Source organism: Pristiophorus japonicus, chromosome 11 (assembly GCF_044704955.1).
Source record: "Pristiophorus japonicus isolate sPriJap1 chromosome 11, sPriJap1.hap1, whole genome shotgun sequence".
Classification (NCBI taxonomy): Eukaryota; Metazoa; Chordata; class Chondrichthyes; family Pristiophoridae; genus Pristiophorus; species Pristiophorus japonicus.
Window position 1 is genome coordinate 77273005 of NC_091987.1, and position 24663 is coordinate 77297667.

The window sequence follows — 24663 nt, forward strand, 5'->3', positions numbered from 1 at the left end:
ACAGTTTTAAAACTTTTTTAAAAGTTAGTTCATATCCAAGTTTGCTGATGATACAAAGCTAGGTGGGAATGTAAGTTGTGAGGAGGATACAAAGAGGCTTCAAGGGGATATAGACAGGCTAAGTGAGTGGGCAAGAACATGGCAAATGGAATATAATGTGGAGAAATGTGAAATTATCCACTTTTGGTAGGAAAAATAGAAAAGCAGAGTATTTTTGAAATGGTGAGAGATTGGGACATGGTGGTGTTCAGAGGGACCCGAGTGTCCTGTACACGAATCCCAAAGTTAACATGCAGGTACAAGAAATTAAGAAAGCAAATGGTACGTTGGCCTTTATTACAAGAGGATTTGAGTATAAGAGTAAAGATGTCTTACTGCAATCAGATCATAGGTAGTCCCTCGGAATCGAGGAAGACTTGCTTCCACTCTTAACATGAGTCCTTAGGTGGCTGTACAGTCCAATACGCGAACCACAGTCCCTGTCACAGGTGGGACAGACAGTCGTTAAGGGAAAGGGTCGGTGGGACTGGTTTGCCGCACGCTCTTTTCGCTGCCTGCACTTGATTTCTGCATGCTCTCGGCAACGAGACTAAAGGTGCTCAGCGCCCTCCCAGATGCGCTTCCTCCACTCAGGGCGGTCTTTGGCCAGGGACCCCAGATGTTAGTGGGGATGTTGCACTTTATCAGGGAGGCTTTGCGGATGTCCTTGTAACGTTTCCGCTGCCCACCTTTGGCTCGTTTGCCGTGTAGGAGTTCCGAGTAGAGCGCTTGCTTTGGGAGTCTTGTGTCTGGCATGCGAACAATGTGGCCTGCCCAGCGGAGCTGATCACGTGTGGTCAGTGCTTCGATGCTGGGGATGTTGGCCTGGTCGAGGACGCTAATGTTGGTGCGTCTGTCCTCCCAGGAGATTTGTAGGATCTTGCGGAAACATCGTTGGTGGTATTTCTCCAGTAACTTGAGATGTCTACTGTATACGGTCCACGTTTGAGCCATACAGGAAGGCGGGCATTACTACAGCCCTGTAGACCATGAGCTTGGTGGCAGTTTTGAGGGCCTGGTCTTCAAACACTCTTTTCCTTAGGCGGTCGAAGGATTCACTGGTGCACTGGAGATGGTGTTGGATCTCATAGTCAATGCCTGCTCTTGTTGATAGAAGGGTCCAGAGATATGGTAAGTGGTCTACGTTGTCCAGGGCCGCGCCGTGGATCTTGATGACTGGGGGACAGTGCTGTGCGGTAAGGGCAGTCTGATGCAGGACCTTTGTCTTGCTGATGTTTAGCTTAAGGCCTATGCTTTCGTACGCCTCAGTAAATATGTTGACTATGTCCTGGAGTTCAGCTTCTGTCTGTGCAGACGCAGGCGTCGCCCACGTACTGTAGTTCAACAACAGAGGTTGAGGTGGTCTTGGACCTGGCCTGGAGACGGCGAAGGTTGAACAGGTTCCCACTGGTTCTGTAGTTTAGTTCCACTCCAACGCGGAGCTTGTTGACTGTGAGGTGGAGCATGGCAACGAGGAAGATCGAGATTGATGCAGCCCTGTTTGACCCTGGTTCGGACATGGATTGGGTTTGTAATGTATCTGTTGGCAAGGACCACGGCCTGCATGTCGTCGTGGAGCAGGCGGAGGATGGTGCCGAACTTTTGGGGGCATCCGAAACGGAGGAGTACACTCCATCGACCCTTGCTGTTGACCGTGTCAAAGGCCTTTGTAAGGTCGAAGAAGACTATGTATAAGGGCTGGTGCTGTTCCCTGCAGCTGTTGCACTGCAAAAATCATGACCGCTGTGCCCCTTAGGGGACGAAATCCGCACTGTGACTCTGGGAGGAGTTCCTCAGCCACGGGGAGAAGACGGTTGAGGAGGACTCTAGCGACGACTTTCCCAGTGGCTGATAACAGGGAGATTCCTCTGTAGTTACCGCAGTCGGACTTGTCCCCGTTTTTAAACATGATCATGATCACTGCATCTCTAAGATCACCCGACATGCTCTCTTCCCTCCAGATCAGAGAAAGGAGTTCATATATGCGCGCCAGTAGTGCCTCTTTGCCATACTTGTGTCTCAGCAGAGATTCCACCCGCTCCCGAAGCCTTGTTGTTCTTAAGCTGTCTTATGGCTTTTTCTACCTCCTGCAGAATTGGGGTTTTACTGAGGTGGTGGCGGATAGTATGCTGTGGGATGGAATTAAGAACGCTCGAGTCAAAGGCAGAGTCTCGGTTGAGATCTTCGAAGTGCTCCTTCCAGCGGGCCCCAACTGCCTCGGTGTCTTTGAGTGTTTCCCCGTTCTTGGCCAGCAGTGGGGTGGGGCCTTGGGTGTCTGGACCGTAAGTGGCCTTGACTGCGATGAAGAATCCTCGCACATCATGGCTGTCGGCCAGCTGCTGTATCTCCTGTGCTTTCTCCATCCACCACCTGTTCTTTAGGTCCCGGGTTTTTTGTTGGACCTCAGCCTTGAGGCGTCTTCAATGCTGCTTTGTTGCTCTGTTGCTTGAGGCTCAGAAATGCCCTGCCATTGCAATCAATTAGCTCTTGGATCTCCTGATCATTCTTATCAAACCAGTCCTGGTGTTTCCTGGCTGAGTGACCGAGCGTCTCCTTGCAGGCACTGGTTATGGAGGCCTGGAGGGCAAACCAAGCGCTGTGGGCATTCTGCGTCTCGGGGTCATCAAGGCATGCCAGGTTAGCTGAGAGTAGCTGACTGTATAGGGCTCTCTTAGCTGGGTCTTTAACTGTCCTGGCATTGACTTTTTTGCGACACTGTTTCGGCTGCTCCCTCCACTTTGGGGCTATGTTGATGTCAATGATGGATTGGATTAGGCGGTGGTCCGTCCAGCAGTCGTCAGCTCTGTCATGGCGTGGATGATGCGCAAATCCTTGCGATCCCTGGCTCGGACAATGACATAGTCGAACAGGTGCCAGTGTTTGAAGCAAGGGAGTTGCCACGATGCCTTGTATTTGTCCCTCTGGTGGAACAAGGTGTTGGCGATGACAAGTTCATGTTCTAGACATTTTGTCAGGATTAGGGTACCTATGGATTTGGCTTTCCTTACCCCCTCTCTGCCAATCACACCTCCCTAGAGGACTGTGCCTTGCCGACCCTGGCGTTGAAGTCACCGAGGAGGATCAGTTTGTCGTCCGCGGGGACGCGGGACAGGGATTTTGGGAAGTTGGAGTAGAAACCCTCTTTGGTCTCATCTGTTGCATCGAGTGTATGCACTGATGACTGTGGCGCATTGATTCCGGAATAGGGCGAGTTGAAGAGTTATGAGGCGATCGTTAACCACGCAGGGGAAGTCTTTGAGGCTGTCGATCAGCTCGTTTTTGATGGCGAAGCCGACTCCGTGGAGGCGGCGTTTTTCCTCTGGTTTCCCTTTCCAGAAGATGGTGTAACCTCCACCTTGTTCCTTGACTTGGCCTTGCCCTGCCCGCCAGGTCTTGCTTAGGGCGGTGATGTCGATCTCAAAGCGTCCAAGTTCCCGGGCAACTATGGCGGTACGGCGTTCCGGCCTGTCGCTGTTGGAGTTGTCCTTGAGGGTCCTGACGTTCCAGGTCCCGAACTTCATGTTAGAGGAGTGGAAGATGCCTGTGCAGGAGTTCTTTTAACATGGGGTGGCCGTTGCTCACTGGCTACCACATGGGCTTAGCTGAGCAAGGTCTTGATCCAGTGGCAAGGGAGTCCAAGACGATTGGAGACTGCTATATGGGCCTAATTGCCTACGGCGAGATGTTGGCCGCAGGCTCGGCCCTGAGTAGCTCCCTTGATGGTAGATGGTCCGAGACTTGGCTGGGGGCAGGGTCAGTGGCCCACTGGGGTCGGGGGGGGGGTCACAGCCATGATGCTCACCACGTGCTGGAGGAGGGGAAGAGCTCCTATCGTCGCTGAAGGAGGCGGTCACCTGTGGGGAAGGAGGCGGAGTGAAGTCCTACCATCACTGGAGGAGTGAAGGCCTGGTTGGAGGCTCACTTGCTTGCCAAGCGTCGTCGTGGATCAAGGATCCCCGGTCGTCGTCAATGATGGGTGGGGTGGTGTGGTGGCAAGCCTGAGTTGGCCCAATCTTGTGGGATTCGCAGGCTTGGGTTTAACGTAGGGGTTTAAGTGTTTAAGACCCCCTATTAGGGTCTATTAGGCCTAGGGAAAGTTTAGTCAGTGGGAGGGGGGAGGCCGAGGGTGGAAAGTTACCGGATGGTAGCAGATGGTGGTTGTTCAGCAGGAGAGCTCCCTAGGCTGCCACCCTATGGCACAGTGTGTACAGTTTTGGTCTCCCTACCAAAGGAAGGATATATTTTCCATTGAGGGAGTGCAATGAAGGTTCACCAGACTGATTCCTGGAATGGGGGGGGGGGGGGGGGGATTGTCCTATGAGGAGAGATTGAACAGACTAGGCCTATATTCTCTAGGGTTTAGAAGAATGAGAGGTGATCTCATTGAAACATACAAAATTCTTACAGGGCTTGACAGGGTAGATGCAGGGAGGATGTTTCCCTTGGCTGGGGAGTCGAAAACCAGGGGTCACAGTCTCAAAATAAGGGGTCGGCAATTTAGGACTTTTGAGATGAGGAGAAATTTCTCCACGCGGAGGGTGGTGAATCATTGGCATTCTCTACCCCAGAGGGTTGTGGAGATTCAGTCTTTGAGTATATTCAAGACAGAGATCAATAGATTTTTTGGCTATTAAGGGAATCAAGGGATATGGAAATAGGGCAGGAAAGTGGAGTCGAGGTAGAAGATCACCATGATCTTGAATGGTGGAGCAGGCTTCAAAGGGCCAAATGGCCACCTCCTGCTTTTAATTCATATGTTCATGTCTGGATCGCTCCAAAACAAGTCCCACTGACCTGTTCTTGTATCTTCCTCAAATATTTATCTAATTTTCCTTTAAAAGATGCAATGGTCTCTGCCTCAACCATTCCCTGTGGCAAAGCATTCCATCCTCCAACTAACCTGTCTAAGGTAGTTTCTTGCTTTTTTTAATGTTAATTTTAAATTGATAGCCTCTCATCAGTGATTCATCAACCAAAGGAAATAGTCTTTCCCTATTCACTCAAAACCAACCCTTCATCATTTTAAAAACCTTTACTAAATCTCCAATGCTCCAATAATGTTTTGACACAGGGGAGTATCTGTTACCAGTGGGATAAATCTGTTTCCCACATGAGCTATGCTGAATGATACAAGTAGTTTGGTACAAATTAGTGTTGAACTACGGGCGGTTTTGTGATCTGCACTTGTATCCACTAAGTGACTTGAGGTTGACCAAACTAATTTCACTTTTATTTGATTAGGTGGGTGTCTGATGCAGAAATCAATTACAACACTTAACAGTCTCCAAACCAAATTGCTGACAAGTCCACGAGTAATTTCCCTTTGCCTGATGTGCACACATTTTCCAATAAGGACACACCTCATTTATGCAAACTCCATTCCCATCTGCCATGGCCAGCCACGTCATCCTGGAGTTAATTCAACCCTAAAGAGTCTCTGTTTACCTAGTGTTAATGAGGAAAGTCATTAGACAGCTGACAGGCCCTTGATAGACAGACAGCAGGTACCAGGAACTCTCAAGTGGCACATTGAGCAGCACAATTCACTGCAAATTCTACACCTGGATTGTGAGCATCTTCCCACTGCATGGCACAAATCATTGTTCCAACAGTTAAAAATTAGGAACTTGAATAGTAACTGCAGTGTCTCTGCAACCCAATCACCGTAGGCACCAAACCCTGAACATATGAGCATGTGTCTTCATGTGCCGCAGCTAAAACCTTCCCGTGGTGTTGTCTCAAGTCATCTGATATGTATTGTACTTGTATAATTGGTAAATGAACACTAGATGGCTCACTAATGGGAGCAAGTGTTTTGTAGCAACTGCACTCCAAGGTCTCATCTTATATTGAATGCTATGTCTAGAAAGAATGTTCCAGAGTCTGAAATAAAAGTATCCATTACATTACCACAACTATCAGATGCAACAAATGGTGACCAGGATAACGGGCAATATGTTAAGATCAAATTTGGACATCTTTTTTACTTAGGCAGTGATCAACCTCATCCCTGCAATTTGTTTAATATTTCAGCATTAGTTGGAATAATTAAAAAGTATCGTTCTGGGGTCGAGCTGGAGTGAGTTTGTAGAAAGTCCATTTTTATTTTGAGGCAAACAACAGATGTTGAAAAGCAGGCAGTTTTGGTTACCTGCAACAAATACATTAATTAAGAATGTGATTGGTCTTTAGGCAGGGCAGAAACAAACATGGTGCAAGTGGCCAAAGAGCATCCGAGCCCAAAGCCACACATTATTGCAGACTGGTTCCCGTTTAACCGGAGGAAGCAAAGGGATGATGAAAATGATTGAATTCGGGCGAGTGGCACAGCTGCTTTGCTGTGCCTGTTTCAGGCAGAGTTCTAAAGTTACCCCAGCGGCCACCTTAAGGATTCTGTGAGAGTGTGAATTTGTCTCAAATTACAGGCACTCAAGGAACTGGGGCTGCTGAAATTAATTTCACATTCTTTACAGCCAGCAGAGGAATTGCGCACTCATCATTGTGGAGCTGAATCCAAATTCAGCCACAGAGGTGAAAAGATGGTGTGCTAACCTCTGTACCACCCAATTCACCCCAAGACTATTTTAGCTGAATTTATTACAGCCTTTTCTCACCGAGACTGAATTTATTTTAATCCCTGCATTTGCATTTTGTAATTCTTTGACATAGCAAAAATCATGCTCTGTATTTCCTTCTTGCAGGAAAATAGTTAAATCATTTTGAAAGGTAGCTGAAATTTTTCCATAAAGAAAAACATAATTCTAGAAAAGAAATACAAATTCAAAGAGCGAGTTAATAAAACACACCGGGATGAGAATTGCTTTGCTCAGTGTGCAGCTACGTCATCAATGTATTCAAAAATGTCACTACACGCAACGAGCAGACACATAGGGTTGGGATTTTTGGGTTTGGGGGGTTTTCAGCGAAAACGGTAGCGATATGTGAAATTCAAAAAAACATTAGCAAGACCCTTAATTAACTAATCACTGCAAAAAAAGACCTTTAATTTACCCTTTTTTGCAGGTTTTCGTACTTGCCGCTGCTGGCAGGGCTGCACTGACACGTTTTGTTGCTGTTCTGGACGCAGTATACGGGTCAGCAGAGTGCCGAAACTCAGACAGTAACACAATCCATATCGTTACATGTCTGGCACAGCTCTCCCCCGCGGTAAATCCCATCACCAGCGCAAACAACGAGCGGAGGATCTCACCCGGGCTTTGCGACCGGGTTTTCGCAGCGAAAACCCGGTCGCAAACCACATGAAAATCTAGCTCATAGTTTCCCACTGTGCTGTCTGCCGGGTGATGAGAGTGTGTAATGTCTGCAAGCTTGTAATGTTTGTAGCTCCACATTATGGATGGGGACATATTGTGTACTGCAATTGCACAGTTAATAATTAAACAGAACCAGGCAGATTTCTGGAGGCTTCCTAGAGAGCTGCCTGCCATGTTAGGAGCTGTGTGTGCTGTGCTCTGTGAATATATCACATTTGCCGGCAAGATGGGATTTTTTTTGGATGATTTAAAGCTTAAATTTTGTTGGAGAAGGATTCAGCCAGCCGACAGAGACACTTTGGAAGTTTCTGTCTTTGGAAAAAGCTACAAAATCCGAGGTAGAATAGAGCACACTGAACAGCTAGAGATTAAAATGGCAGGTGTAATCGGACATTTGGGGGAATATAGACACGACCGTGAACATTTTAAAGTGTACGTAGATTGGCTAGAAATGTATTTCACTGCAAATAACATAATCGAAGTTCCAGACAATGCAGTCTAGAACCGGGCTGTGTTGGAACGTAAGCGATCTTCTTATCGGAGGCGGGTCCGACATTATACGAAACCCTTGTAAATCTGCTTGTGCCTGACGAGCCAAAGGACACGACGCTTAAAGCGATTTTAATGAAGCTGGAGCAGCACTATAACCCCAAACCATTAGAAATTGCTGAAAGCTATCGTTTCGGGATTCGGAATCAAAAGACTGATGGAGGTATCAGTGATTACATCGTAGCATTAAAAAAAGCTATCGATGCACTGTAATTTTGGAAATTTTAAAACCGAGCATTATGGGATCATTTTGTTTGTGTGGGGTGAAAAATGATGCGATCAGAAGGAAGTTATTGACGACGGATGACTTGACTTTTGAGATTGCTTGTCAGACAGAGAGGTCGTTGGGCATGGCCGAACAATATTCCCGAGAATGAAATAATAATTACGGTCGTCAGTCAACTAAGGTAATTCACCTGCAGGTTCAAGGTAAAAGATGGTGGGTGCCCAAGGTCTCAGAAACTGGAAATTCTAACAGAGCGTCGAAGTCATGCTATAGGTGCCTGGGACAACATATGGCTCAAAGTTGTCCATACGTGAAGGCAGAGTGTTTCTTCTGCAGGAAGACTGGGCATCTTGCGAAGGCATGCCGACTGAAGGGTAAACCAGCTTTCAAAGCTATGAGTAGAAATCCCAAGAGACTACATAGCATGGAAGAACAATAACAGGATGAGGAGCTGTTAGAGTTACATGTCATCAGGAGCACGAGGTTAACGGACAGCGATTCGGAAAGCATCAAAATCCACATAGATGTTGCAGGATTCAAGATACCAATGGAAATTGACACGGGTGCATCCGTGAGTGTAGTACGGAGTCACTATACCGCGACAAATTGCGTGATTTTCAACTGGAGAAATCCAAGATAGAGCTGCGAGGCTACTCGGGAGAGAAAATTCCTGTGGTAGGTTGTATCACTGTACCGGTGAAATATAAAGTTCAATTTCAGAACTTGCCTCTAATAGTATTGAAAGGAGTCAAGTCTGCCTTACTAGGAAGAAATTGCTTGAGCTCACCGAAGCTGGATTGGAGTAAGATTTTCTGTGTGGAAGCGAGATTTTCATCAACAGATGAGGTTATCAAGAAGTATCGAAGGTGTTCTACGAAACGGGCAGTCCAATCCAAGGCTTCAAGGTGAGTGTCGGTACAGAAGGACGCTAGATCGGTTTACTACAAGCCATGTTCCGTACCATATCAACTCAAGGAGAAAGTTGAGCAAGATCTCAAAAGACTAGAGACTGAGAACATTATTTGTAAGATAGATCGATGGAATTGGGCTACACCCACTGTTGTTGTACCTAAGTCCGATGGTAAGGTAAGATTGTGTGGTGATTATAACGTAACCGTAAACCAGGTTCGAGAGGGTAATGTCCCCAATACATTGCCGAATATAGAAAGTTTGTTCACAACACTGACAGGTGGTCAGATCTTCTCAAAACTGGATGTTACGAATGCCTACTTACAGCTTGAACTAGATGAGGAGTCCAAGTCATGTTTGACTATAAACACTCATCTAGGCCTATATCAATTTAATAGGCTACTGTTTGGAGTGTCTTCCGCCCCTGCCATATTCCAAGGGGTGATGAATCAGATTTTGGAAGGTATTGAAGGGGTAGTATGTTATTTGGATGACATACTAATTTCAGCACCAAATAGGAAAATTCATAACATATTGAATGAAGTCCTCAAACGGCTAGAGAAGCACAACTCGTAATTGTGAGTTATTTAAAAACTCAGTGGCGTACTTAGGATAAGAGTAGAAAAAGATGGTTTACATCCAACCATGGAAAAATTGGATGCGATCAGAAATGCACCCACTCCCAGGAATGTCACTGAACTTCGTTCATTCTTGGGTCTTTTGAACGATTATGGGAAGTTCCTACCAAATTTGGCTACAGTATTACATCCACTGAATGAACTTTTGAAAAAACAGGTCCATTGGAAGTGGTCAAAAGAATGCGATACAGCATTCAAGGAGTGTAAAAGCAAATTGGTAGAGAGCACCATGTTAGTTCACTATGACATATCTCAGGAGATTAATCTAGCATGTGATGCTTCTCCATATGGAGTTGGGGCAGTAATCTCTCATGTATTAAGTAGTGGGGAGGAGAGACCAATTGCTTTTGCTTCACACAGTGCCAGAGAGTAATTATGCGCAAATTGAAAGGGAAGCTTTGGCATTAATTTTTGGGGTCAAGAAGTTTCACAAATACTTGTATAATCATAAGTTTGCTAGCGTTACAGACCATAAGCCCCTAACAGCAATCCTCCATCCAAAGTCCCCAGTTCCAACATTAGCTGCAGCCCGAATGCAGAGATGGGCTTTGATTTTTTTCAGCATATTCATATGATATTGAATACAGACGATCAGCTGATCACAGTAATGCTGATGCAATGTCTAGATTGCCTTCCCTATCACAAGTTACACCCGATAGGGAAGAAGTTTTGTTTTTCATACATTGATGAACTGCCAGTCACAGCTGGTGAGATTGGTAGAGCAACCAAACTTGACCCAGTGATGTCAAAGATGTATGAGTATATTGCAAATGAATGGCCAAACCAGGTAACAGACAAAGATACACATCCATTCTTCATTCGTAGGAATGAATTATCAGTAGATAAAGATTGTATCATGTAGGGTGCAAGAGTAGGTATACCAAATAAATTCAGGTCCACATTATTAGGAGACCTCCATGACCAGCACCTGGGAATGTGCTTGACCAAGAGTTTTGCACGCAGTTATTTATGGTGGCCAGATTTTGATAAAGATATAAAGATATAGAGTACATCATGAGTCAGTGTACGACATGTCAATCGGTAAGCAAGCAACCACCACCAGTACCATTACAGCCATGGAAATGGCCTCCCAGGGTGTGGCAAAGGCTACATTTTGATTTTGCTGAGTTAGAAGGACAACAATTGTTCATTGTGATTGATAGCCATTCGAAGTGGGTTGAGGTGTTTCCAATGTGGAAAATAACAAGTAGTAAAACATTGGACATTTTACGAAAATTATTTTCTTCATTTGGCCGCCCTGAAAAATTGTTTTGGATAATGGACCACAATTTCGTTCAGAAGAATTTGCACAATTCACGAGCAAATATGGTGTGAAACGTACCAAGGTTCCACCATACCATCCTGCTTCGAATGGTGCAGCAGAGCGCACTGTACAAATTGTAAAACGTGCCCTCATAAAACAAATGTTAGATCCAAATCTAAGGAAACAACATAAATTGGCTAATTATTTGATTACATATCGAAATACTCCTCATACAATTACTGGTAGAACATCAGCAGAGTTGTTTCTCAAACGACAGCCACGAACCAGATTCTCGTTGTTAAAACCAAATTTGGCACAGTCCGCAGAAGAGCTACAATTAAGACAGAAAGAGAATCATGATAGAGGTAGAGTAAGAGAGAGAAGTGTGAAATTAAACCAGAAGGTGAGAGTGAAGAACCATCACCATAAATGGTTAAAGTGGTTACCAGGAAGAGTGGTAAAGATATGTGGTCCTCGTACATATTTGGGAAAGATGTTTGATAATGGACAGGTTAGGTTTGTTCATATTGATCATATTTTACCTACAAACATGGAAGGAGTTGAAGGTGGGAATGATTCAATTATTTCTGACTCATCAGATAGTTTTGATACACCAGTAGCAAATCCTAAATCCAATGTATTGGAAACAAATCCAGGAGAGAATCAGAATGAAAGTCTGAGTCCGAGTCAGGAAAACAAAGAGCCTGAAGTTAGAGTGAGTTCACATGAAAATCAAGGAAATTCCATGGAGGAAAACATTCCTCAGGATGAGCCTCGAATGAGTGTGAAATCGACACCATGTTTGGAAGGTTCTGTTCGAGAGCGAAGGTATCCTCTTCAAAACAGAAAACAAGTGGTAAAGTTAAATTTGTAAATATGGAAAAAAAATAAGTTTATATCCTGTGTTATGTATAAACATGAAAGTTATGTATGATGTTTGTTATAATAACTTCTTCATTAAGGAGGGAGAAGTGTAATGTCGGTAAGCTTGTAATGTTTGTAGCTCCACACTATGGATGTGGACGTATTGTGTACTGCAATTGCAGTTAAAATTAAACAGAACGGGGCAGATTTCCGGAGGCTTCCGAGAGAGCTGCCTGCCATGTTAGGAGCTGTGTGTGCTGTGCTCTTACATCTGTTCTTGCAAAGCTGCTCCCTCAATTCAGCATTTGTTAACATGCTTTGGTTGGATTGCTGTTAAAATGCATTTTCAAAGTGTAAATCTCCCAATCATATCACAAACAAACAATATAACCTTACTGCAAGCACAGATTATATAATGATAAGAAAATTGTTATCTTTTGCAAGGAATGCATAAATCTGCAGGTAATTTAAAAGCAGAAATTCTGCAAATATATACAAAAATAACCCTGCCATATTTATACAAACCTGAGCAAGACAAAGTCTGGTTTCTGAAGGCCATTAACTTTAGTCCATTTATTCTCCTTATTTATGATTGGAATTCTGCCACCCAGAAGAGAGCCTGTACACATATGTTTATAGCCATGTGCAGGAAATCTATCAGGGCCATTAAATTTTAGAAATGTTTAAAACACGTGTGGGGAGTGCTCACTCTCACTAAAGACTTATATCAACTCCAGCTAAGTATAAAAGAATACTCGAGATCCAAGCAATCTACTGAAAACGTTTGAAACCAAGGTTGACACCACATTGGTGTTGAGTCAGGTGAGACTGCCTCTGCCAGGGGTCCCACAGTCTTTGCTCATTTTGCAGTGAAGCACACCCTTTGATTTATTTACCTCACCCCTGGATTACTGAGTCTCTTGTATTTAAAAATCAATGAACGAAACATGTCACTGAGGGTAATATTTAGAGTAAACACTGTCGATCTGAACCTGTAAGATAATGGCCCAGAAATTTCTCTGGGGGTCTTCCTGCGGGCAATTGCCCCCTCGCTGGATATTTTTTTACGAATTTACCTGGTGGTCTAGGAGGCGCCCTGATTTCCAATTGGGAGGCCTTCTCCTCCCGCACTGCGAAGCGCACTCCAGTGCAAGGGTCCCGACGCAGAAGATGCAGTCATGTGTGACTGCCCAGCCAATCAGGTATTGCATAGGTTACCATTAATAGCACTGAGACTCGCGTATCTACGAATTCAGTGCTATTAATGGGAACAGAAGAAATCACACAAAATAATAAAAAATAAAGCAGACCACACATTTAAAATTAATAGAAATTAAAGTTATTAGGTCTTTATAAAAATAAAATATTTTCCCGATTTAAGTTTTTTTAAATTATGGTTAAAAATAAACTTACCGTAGTGGGGAGGGTTTTTCAGAAAAAAAGTGTTTTTATAACTTATTTTAAAATGTTTGTGTATTTTTAAACACTTGCGCCTGTAAAAGTAGGCTATACGCCTGCTTTTTTAGGCGCAAGATTTTTGAGGACATTTGCTGGGCAAAATATCCGTAAATATCAGAAATCTTGCCCTGCAAATGTCCTCGCTCCTGATCTGCGGACGATCTGTCAAGCTAGAAACTTGACAGATCGGAAAAGCCGGTTTTCAGCCCATGCGCATTGCGTGCTGAAAACTGGCTTTTCCGATGCCTTCCCTGGTCCATAGAAACTTCGTAATTCCAGCACCAATAGATTTTAGATTTTATTACATTTGGTACAATTTATTGTGTGTAATAAGAACTTCTTTAATTTTTTTTTTTACAGCTCTTGCAGAAGAAAAACCAAGATGAGTATGCGGGCCTCAATTTTAACAAAAAGAACCAGGACACAGAGGCTGGAATTGGAGCAAAACGGGTATTTGGTTTTTACCTGTCTTTTGTAAAACCAATAAATGATTCAAAAAAAAGGCACACAAAATATCAATTTTATAACAGGAACATTAACAGCAATCTTGTGAAATGTTAGGATAGCAATTTCTGGGATACTTGGAGTTATCTCGAACTGTTATTTGCACAAGACTACAAAAATACTCATTGGGAGACAGAAGAGGGTTTAGTTTTCTATGTTCAATTTTCTATATTTACATTTTCTAAACTGTTTACAATATATTTTTGAGATCTTTGCACAGTTACAGCAAGCTATTTGTTAGCAACTTGATGTGTTGCAAAAGTTGAATATTTTCAAAATAACTCCAATGCATCATTTCTATAAACTTGCATATTATTGAACAGTATCTATTTCCATATTCATAATGTATTTGCATGTTGTCCTGCTCTGAAAGTATTGTAAACCACAAAAATAGTCTCTCGAGCAAATTAGATGAAAAATTGTGCAGATTCAATAAGCAATTATAAGTATAATAATGACATTGCCTCCCAGTTAGATATCCAGTTGCTGGAGCACTCAGGTGCCAGCAAGGAATGGTGTATGTCTTAGTAGACTCGGCCTTCCCAGGTTTCCAGCTGCATTGTGAAACAAATCCTTCAAAAGAGATTATAGAGATGATTATTGGTTCCTTTGCTGGAAGAACAAATCCTTCACAAGATTCCAGCAAAGGAAACAATAATTATCATTGTAAACCCTCTTGGAAAAAGATCTGGTTCTTGGAGCTCTTAGATCTCTCTTGGGTCCATTAAGATCCTATAACAAACTAGAATTTCTGGCCTAGATGGGGACCAAATGTATCACACTGACCACTAATGCCTCCAAATAACAACACAGCTTTTGAGGGGGCCAATGCAAAGGGATTTATTTTAAAAGTTATTATTCCACAGTGAGAAAGGTTCCACCATCCAGAAAGATTTATAATGGAAATGGTTCATTCACCGGCAATTCTTATTTGTATACAGAAATTGAACTGCTTTCAAAGAATTGGCTCTCTGCTGGCATACTGGGTACCATCTGCTATCTTGCCTAAGTAGCCAATATTTATCTGAGAGTTTGGAGTGGCTTTAGACAGGTTCTACCACCTCACTGGCTATTGCAGTCAAGCCAGTCATCACCCAATTTTCAAAGGCGTCTATTTTCAATGAGTGGCACTGGAAAGTGATCGGTGGCAAAAATCCTGGTCAAAATTCAGAGGCAAATAGATTAGAGTGAGTGAGTGGGCAAATACCTATCACACTGACAGTTCTCAATAAAAAGATCGAGAGGGTTGGAGGGATCCAGGTGGATCAGGGAGGCTGAAGACAGGAGAAAGGGAAGTCTCCAGAGGTATGGAGGCAAAGGCAGCAGAAGAGTTCAGCATCGTATCGAGCATGCATTCGTTGAGGTGGGCGTGCAGGTCTATGAAACGGAGGATGGATTGTTTACATCAAAGAAGATAGTGCAAATTGGGCAAGTGGTGAGATTAGAACAAGAGTTGAGGTTGGAAACAAATGAGGACAATGGATCAGGATATAGGTGAGCTTACAAGAGTTGTTGAAACTCTCAATTCTTGCTACCTGAAAGGAAGAAAAAAATATTTTTGTTAAGTGCCAGAGAAGATGATATAGAAAATGTAAATGGGAAAATTCATTTCCTCTAGGTTTCAAAGATATGTGAAAACCAATTTTACAACATTAGTACAGGTTAATGGGAGCAGTTATGTCACAGTTCCACACTGTTAGTCATCCTTTCATCTTCAACTCTTTCCATTGGTAAATGATTGCATAATTCGTAGTGTTGAACCAGAATGGAAAATTTATAAAGAACAGACAATCTACACAAAAAAATACTAAGTCGTGCATGGCCAACCCCCACCAAACCACAGGGGAGTGAGTGTATGTCTTGCACATCTGTTGGGGGGCAGGGAGGGGGGCGGGGGAGGGCTGCAACATGTTTCTTTAGTAATATGTCTGAATATCTTTTGTACTTTTTTGTATATGTAAATCAGTGTACTTATGCTGTCTATAAAGAGTGGCAGCTGGTGATTTTTCTTTAAAGAAAATCAGTATGTAGTTCCAATGTTACAAAATGGTCCAATGCAGTAGCCCTAATGTATCTGTTAATTTAGTAATCCAAAGCAGTGCTTATTATAATGTCTTGGGAAGGAGGGGGGGAGGGGAGTGGGTTGGTAGTAGAGGAAGCACATTCTTTTCAGGTCACCTTGATCAGAACTGAATCAAGTCTCGAGGTGTAGAATATTATAAATAAAGCTGAGGACAACAAGGTAAACAGTAAGCACCAGATTTGCTTTCATTAATGATGATTGATCAGAAATGCTGAATGCTTGATTTGCAGCCTAGAAGGGGCCAACTTTGACTTTTGGATGCTCGACCAATGGAATGTGCCAGCCGGTCGTCCATATTTGTGATGAAGAGGAGGCTGCGATTTTGAGGCTATGGCCTCATTTACGTCGAGCTGGTGAGCTGTAGGAGCCAAACTGGCTTGCAGCTCGCTGTATTAAGGCTGGCCAATATAGGGCAGCCCCGGTCAGCAGTAAAATATGTGCTGGGGTTGGTCACTATTGCAGAGGGTAGGGTCATGGGGCAGCACAAAATTAATTTCAAACATACCTTTGCTGGGCACCTTTGGCTCTATCGCCCGTGGCGCACGTTATGACCAGTTACAACCAAAAATAGCAAATCGGAGTGCTAGGTCCAAGGTATGCATATTTAAAGGGGCCTACCGCCTGAAACAGGCAAGTGCTGAAGTTCCCCAAATGGTAGCCAGGGAGTTGGCAGCCTGAGAGATATCTTGATCACTTGAGGCTGTGTAAATTTAATATTCTGGATGCAAACCATTAACTTCATAAACCAGTGTTGTTAAATATATAACATTCATTTTTTTCCCCCCATCAGAAACAAAGGAGAGATGATGCTGCTCATAACGACACCTATTCTGTAAGTGCAGCTCATGATTTAGAAAATTGCAGAATCTTTATTATCCAACAGTCCTTTCCTCGTTGCTTTTTCCCTTAAACAATAAAAGTGCATACTTTAAAACTTGGTATTTACCTGGCACAAAGCATGCAGTACCGTTGAATCATCTAACATGGAATTGATTGACTTGTAATTACCAAGCTTATGCTGAACTGTGAAGAGAAGCAGCAGCAGAATGCGCCAGCTGGAGATGGTTTGAAACCTGATCCCAAGCAATGGTAGGTGTGTTCAGGATTTGACCAATGGCTGCATAGTTTTGTTCTGCTGTAAAAACCATTCACTGTTGCATAGCCTCCTGCAGGTGAGTGCAGAATATTGCGAGTTGTGCAACTTGTCTCCAATGGAATTCCAATAATTATGGGGAGTCGTAGCAGCTGAGAAACCCAGAAATGTGATTAACCCGTTGGTCCTGACAAATTTAATGTAGATGTTTTTTTCTCCGTGTCCCGGTTGGCTGGCAGCCAGCCATATTGAGGCGCTGGCTGGCTCGCAGGTGGGAAGGCATGTGCTGGAAGGCCGCAGCTGGGGAGTAGAGGGGGAGGGGGGAGAGAAGAGTTGAAGAGATTGGGAGAGAGGGGACAGTTGAAGAGACCACTGGCGAGATCGTGGTGCGGGAGACCAATTGCAGCGAGGGAAGCAGGTTAGCTTGAGGGAAAGCACACGTGCTCCTCCTGGCCCATAAAAAGTATGGAAAAGACACTTACCTGATGGATCCTCTCGCTTTCGCCTCCCTTCAGCTGACTGGTTTCCCGAGCCCTGGGAAACCCAGCCCACAGCCGCTAAATGTCAGTTTGTTAACATTTGAGGCACACAGCCTCATTAGCATATTTAAATAACTGAACCGCCTCTCACGAGCAGGTTATTCATCTGCCCCCAAATCCTCCTCCATTGAAGATGGTTTCAGATTTTTCAAATTGTAATCTACTCCCGCCCCCCCTCCAAAAAAACAAATATGGCGTTAATCCTAATGGCAGCAGTATCAACAGAAGTAAAATAAATAAAATACTTGCATTTATTTAACACCTTTCACGACCATCGGATGTCTCAATGTGCTTTACAGCCACTTAAGTACTTTTGGAGTGTCGTCACTGTTGTAATATGGGAAACGCGTCAGGTAAGTAATGCAAAGGTATCAGCTTTAAAGTCCATCAACTATGGGTGCAATCCAGCACCATGGATTAATAAAGCATGTATCGATGATTGTCTACATAGTGATTTTTGATCATATTTGAGGGAGATGCTGAGCAAAACAGATGAAATTCTGCAGAACCAGCTTGTGCTTCATTTGCACATCTCTTAATGGTTGTTTATAGAACAGCATTGACTGGTAAATTCTTTAAGTGAACTGCATTTTAACTCAAAGGTCAAAAATAATTTTGTTTGCAGAAACTGAATCCCAAGAACAGAAGTGAGCCTTATGGCGAACTCAAACCAACTCAGCAGGTATGATGACCGTGGACTGATCCATCAATAAATTACTATAACTTCCTGGAGATAACTATGCAATTATAAATGACAACTTTCATTTGTAGTCAGTACGTAAAGGATATATGTCCAGTACACTTAGGGTAAAAGCTGCCAGCTTACCATGTCTGATGCTGTATGTCTCACTATCAATGCCTTTGTGTATGTGTTATAAACTGAGCATGTTGCATTTCCATCAAAGCAGAAGGGCTGAATTTGGTGAGAACAACAAATGGTTTTGGTGACAAAGACGACCGTTTTAATTTGTTTAGCCCATCACACCAACTGGATAAATATTGCACATCTGAATGATCTACATCTCCAGTACAAATTGGGAATGGTAGCATTAGTGGTAACGTCACTGCACTAGTAATCCAGAGGCCTAGACAAATGATTCAGAGGCACGAGTTCAAATCTCACCATGGCAGCTGGGGAATTTAAATTTAGTTAATTCAATAAATCTAGAATAAAAAGCTAATATCAATATTGTATTGCTCACCATGAAACTACCGGATTGTCGTTAAAAACTCATCTGGTTCACTAATGTCCTTTAGGGAAGGACATTGGCCGTCCTTACCCGGTCTGGTCTACATGTGACTCCAGACACACAGCAATGTGGTTGATTCTTAACTGCCCTCTGAAATGGCCTAGAAAGGCACTCACTTGTACACAACTGCTACAAAAAACAAGAATTTAAAAAAACGGATGGACAACCTGGCATCGACCTCGGCTATGGACACACGACAACAGCACAACCAGTCATTGCGACCCTGCAAAGTCCTTCTCACCAACATATGGGGACTTGTGCCAAAATTGGGAGAGCTGTCCCACAGTCGAGTCAAGCAACAGCCTGACATAATCATACTCAGAATCATATATTTCAGCCAATGTCCCAGACTCCTCCGTCATCATCCCTGGCTATATCCTGTCCTACCAGCAGGTGGCTGCACAGTGATATACTTTTGGGAGGGAGTGGCCGTGGGAGTCCTCAACATTGACTCCAAATCCCATGAAGTCTCATGGCTTCAAGTCAAGCATGGGCAAGGAAACCTTCAGCTGATGACCGCCGACTGCCCTCCCTCAGCTGATGAATCAGTACTCCTCCATGTTGAGCACCACTTGGAAGAAGCACCGAGTGGCAAGAGCACATAATGCACTCTGGATAAGGGACTTCAATGTCCATAGACTGGCTGAGTAGCACCACTACATACAGAGCTGGCTGAGTCCTGAAGGATATAGCTGTCAGACTGGACCTGCGGTGAGAGAATACCTACTTGACCTCATCCTCACCAATGTATCTGTCACAGATGCATCTGTCCATGATAGCATTGGTAGCCGTGACCACTGCACAGTCATTGTAGAGTCTTCACTGAGGACACCATCCATCGTGGTGTGTGGCATTCATCATCATCATCATCATCATAGGTAGTCCCTCGGAATCGAGGAAGACTTGCTTCCACTCCTGAAGTGAGTTCTTTGGTGGCTGAACAGTCCAATACGGTGGCACTACCACCGTGCTAAATGGGATAGATTCATAACAGATCTAGCAGCTCAAAACTGGGCATCCATCAGCAGCAGAATTGTATTCCACCACAATCTGTAACCTCAGAGCCCAGCATATCCCTCGCTCTACCATTACCATCAAGCCAGGGGATTCTGGTTCAATGAAGAGTGTAGAAGAGTATGCCAGGAGCAGCACCAGGTGCATCTAAAAATGAGGTGCCAACCCGGGGAAGCTGCAACACAGGACTACAAGCATGCTAAAAAGCATAAGCAGCTATAGACAAGGCTAAGCGATCCCACAACCAATGGATCAGATTAAAGCTCTGTAGTCTTGCCTCATCCAGTTGTGAATGGTGGTGGACTATTTAACAACTAACGGGAGGAGGAGGCTCCATGAATACCACCATCTTCAATGATGGCGGAGTGTTTACAACCATCTTCAGCCAGAAGTGCTGAGTAGATGATCCATATCGGCCTACTCCTGAGGTTCCAACCATCACAGCCAATTCGATTCACTCCACACAAAGGCCATGAGCCCCAACAACATCCCGGCTGTTGTGAAAACTTGCCGCATCTCCAGCCAAGCTGTTCCAGTACAGCTACAACACTCCCATCTGTCCGATAATGTGGAAAACTGCCCAGGTACGTCCTGTCCACAAAAAGCAAGACAAATCCAATCCAGCCAATTACCACCCCATTTATCTACTCTCAATCATCTGCAAATTGATGGAAGGTGTCGTCAACAGTGCTATCAAGAGGCACTTACTCACCGGTGCCCAGTTTGGGTTCTGCCAGGACCACTCAGCTCCAGGCCTCATTACAGCCTTGGTCCAAACATGGACAAAAGAGCTGAATTTCAGAGGTGAGGTGAGAAGGACTGCCCTCGACATCAAAGCAGCATTTGACTGAGTGTGGCACCAAGGAGCCCTAGTAAAACTGAAGCCAATGGGAATCAGGGGGAAACTCTGCATTGGCTGGAGTCATACCTAGCACAGAGGTCGTGGTCCACATCGGTACCAATGACATAGATAGGATGAGGAATGAGGTCCTGCAGGCAGAGTTTAGGGAGCTTGGAGAGAGATTAAAAAGCAGGACCTCAAAAAGGTAGTAGTCTCCAGATTACTCCCAGTGCCACGAGCTAGTGAGTACAGAAATAGGAGGATAGAGCAGATGAATTCGTGGCTGGAGAGATGGTGCAGGCGGGAGGGTTTTAGTTTCCTGAGGCATTGGGACCACTTCTGGGGGAGCTGGGACGTGTACAAGCAGAACGGGTTGCACCTCAACAGAACCGGGACTAATATCCTTGCGTGGATGTTTGCTAGTGCTGTTGGGGAGGGTTTAAACTAGCTTGGCAGGGGGATGGGAACCTGAAAATAGATTCAGTAGGGAGGGGAATAAAGCTGGATTAGAAAACAAAAATAAAGAAAGTGAGTTTGAAGGACAGAGGAAACAAGGAAGAAAAAAGGGTAAAAAAAACAAACTTAAAAGGCACTTTATCTAAATGCATGGAGCATTTGTAACAAAATAGATGAGTTGACGGCACAAATTGAAACAAATGGGTATGATCGGATAGCCATTACAGAGACATGGTTGTAAGGTGACCAGGACTGGGAATTAAATATTCAGGGGTACTTGACAATCCAGAAGGACAGACAGAAAGGAAAAGGAGGATGGGTAGCTCTATTGATAAAGGATGGAATCACTGCAATAGTAAGAAATTATATTGGCTCAAATGATAAGGGTGTTGAAGCAGTTTGGGTGGAGATAAGGAACAATAAGGGGAAAAAGTCACTGGTGGGTGTAGTTGATAGGCCCCCCTAACAGTAGAAACTCTGTTGGGCGGAACATAAACCAGGAAATAGTGGGGACTTGTAAAAAGGGAACAGCAATAATCATAGGTGATTTTAACCTCCATATTGATTGGACAAATCAAATTGGTCAGGATAGCCTTGAGGAGGAGTTCATAAGAGTGCATAAGGGATGGGTTTCTTGAGCAGTATGTAACGGAACCAACCATGGGGCAGGCTATCTTGGATCTGGTCCTGTGTAATGAGACAGGATTAATAAACAATCTCCTAGTAAAGGATCCCCTTGGAATGAGATGATAAGAACATAAATAGGAACAGGGGTAGGCCATACAGCCCCTCGAGCCTGCTCAGCCATTCAATGTCATGGCTGATCTGATCATGGACTCAGCTCCACATCCCTGCCCGCTCCCCATAATCCCTTATAATTAAGAAACTGTCAATCATAGCATGATTGACTTTCAAATTCAGATGGAGGGTGAGAAAGTTGGATCTATAACCAGCGTAATAAGCTTAAATAAAAGGGTATGAGGGCAGAGTTGGCTAAAGTGAACAGGGAAAATAGATTAAAGTGTAGGACAGTTGATGAACAGTGGTGTACATTTAAGGAGATATTTCACAACTCTCAAGAAAAATATATTCCAGCGAGAAGGAAAGAGTGTAAAAGAAAAGATAGCCATCCGTGGCTAACTAAAGAAATAAAGGACGGTATCCAATTAAAAACAAGGGCATACAAAGTGGCCAAAACTAGTGGGAGGAAAGAAGACTGGGAAGCTTTTAAAAGTCAGCAAAGAATGACTAAAAAAATGATTAAGAAAGGGAAGAGAGACAATGAAAGCAAACTAGCACAAAATATTAAAACAGATAGCAAGAGTTTCTGTAGGTATATAAAAAGGAAAAGAGTGGCTAAAGTAAATGTTGGTCCCCCTAGAGGACGAGACCAGGGAATTAGTAATGGAGAACCTGGAGATGGCAGAAACTTTGAACAAATATTTTGTATCAGTCTTTATGGTAGAGGATACTAACAATATTCCAACAGTGAATAGTCAAGGGGCTATAGGGGGTGAGGAACTTAACACAATCACAATGGAGGTGGTACTCGGTAAGATAATGGGACTAAAGGCAGATAAATTCCCTGGACCTGATGGCTTGCATCCCAGGATCTTGAGAAGTAGCAGCAGGGATTGTGGATGCGTTGATTGTAATTTACCAAAATTTCCTGGATTCTGGGGAGGTCCCAGCAGATTGGAAAACTGCAAATGTAATGCCCCTATTTAAAAAAGGAGGCAGACAAAAAGCAGGAAACGATTGACCAGTTAGTCTAACATCTGTGGTTGGGAAGATGTTGGGAGTCCATTATTAAAGAAACAGTTGCAGGACATTTGGAAAAGCAAAATTCGGTCAGGCAGAGTCAACATGGATTTATGAAGGGGAAGTCATGTTTGACAAATTTGCTGGAATTCTTTGACGATGTAACGAACAGGGTGGATAAAGGGAAACCAGTGGATGTGCTGTATTTGGACTTCCAGAAGGCATTTGACAAGGTGCCACATAAAAGGTTACTGCACAAGATAAAAGTTCACAGGGTTGGGGGTAATATATTAATTAGCATGGATGGAGGATTGGCTAACGAACAGAAAACAGTGAATCGGGATAAATGGTTCATTCTCGGGTTGGCAACCAGTAACTAGTGGGGTGCCGCTGGGACCCCAACTATTTACAATCTATATTAACGACTTGGAAGAAGGGACTGAGTATAACGTAGCCAAGGTTGCTAACTATGCAAAGATGGGAGGAAAAGCAATATGTGAGGAGGACACAAAAAATCTGCAAAAGGGCATAGACAGGCTAAGTGAGTGGGCAAAAATTTGGCAGATGGAGTATAATGTTGGAAAGTGTGAGGTCATGCACTTTGGCAGAAAAAAAAATCAAAGGGCAAGTTATTACTTAAATGGAGAAAGATTGCAAAGTGCTGCAGCACAGCAGGATCTGTGGGTACTTGTGCATGATTCACAAAAGGAAAGTATGCAGGTACAGCAAGTGGTCAGGAAGGCCAATGGAATCTTGGCCTTTATTGCAAAGGGGATGGAGTATAAAAGCAGGGAAGTCTTGCTACAGCTATACAGGGTATTGGTGAGGCCACACCTGGAATACTGCATGTAGTTTTGGTTTCCATATTTACAAAAGAATATACTTGCTTTGGAGGCAGTTCAGAGAAGATTCACTAGGTTGATCCCAGAGATGAGGGGGTTGACGTGAGGAAAGGTTGAGTAGGTTGGCCCTCTACTCATTGGAATGCAGAAGAATGAAAGGTGATCTTATCGAAAAATATAAGATTATGAGGGGGCCTGACAAGATGGATGCAGAGAGGATGTTTTCACTGATGGGGAAGACTAGAACTAGAGGGCATGATCTTAGAATAAGGGGCCACCAATTTAAAACAGATGAGGAGAAATTTCCTCTGAAGGTTGTAAGTCTGTGGAATTCACTGCCTCAGAGAGCTGTGGAAGCTGGGACATTAAATAAATGTGACAGAAATACAGAGTTTCTTGAACGATAAGGGGATAGGGCAGGTAATTGGAGCTGAGTCCATGATCAGATGAGCCATGATCTTATTGAATGGTGGAGCAGGCTCGAGGGGCCGTATGGCCTACTCTGTTCCCATTTCTTATGTTCTTAAAGATGGTTGTGGTGGTTGGAGGTCAATCATCACTGCTCCAGGACATCACTGCAGGAGTTACTCAGGGTTGTAGCCTAGGCCCAACCATCTTCAGCTGCTTCATCAATGACCTTCCCTCCATTATAAGGTCAGAAGTGGGGATGTTCGCTGATGACTGCAGTGTTCAGTGCCATTCGCAACTCCTCAGATAAGGGAGCAGTTCATGCCCACAATCAGTAAGACTTAGACAACACCCAGGCTTGGGCTGAGAAGTGGCAAGTAACATTCACGCCATACAAGTGCCAGGCAATGACTATCTCCAACAAGTGAGCGTTTAACCGCCCCTCGTCATTCAACAGCATTACCATCACTGAATTCCCCACCATCAATATCCTGGGGGGGGGGGGGGGATAGGGGCGGGGTTGCCATTGACCAGAAACTTTACTGGACCAGCCACATAAATACTGTGGCAACAAGAGGTCAGAGGCTGGGTATTCTTCGGCGAGTATCTCACCTCCTAACTCCTCAAAGCCTTTCCACCATCTATAAGGCA

General features: G+C 44.0%; 1 protein-coding gene across 1 annotated transcript in view; it reads left to right on the top strand.

The window, feature by feature from the left end:
* The window catches only part of cd247 (CD247 molecule), a 106002-nt gene that overhangs the window by 77032 nt on the left and 4307 nt on the right, over window positions 1–24663 (top strand). The window contains exons 4-6 of the mRNA XM_070892970.1: window positions 13582–13671; window positions 16599–16640; window positions 18066–18122. Coding sequence (XP_070749071.1) covers window positions 13582–13671; window positions 16599–16640; window positions 18066–18122 — 189 coding nt within the window. The remainder of the gene's footprint in view (window positions 1–13581; window positions 13672–16598; window positions 16641–18065; window positions 18123–24663) is intronic.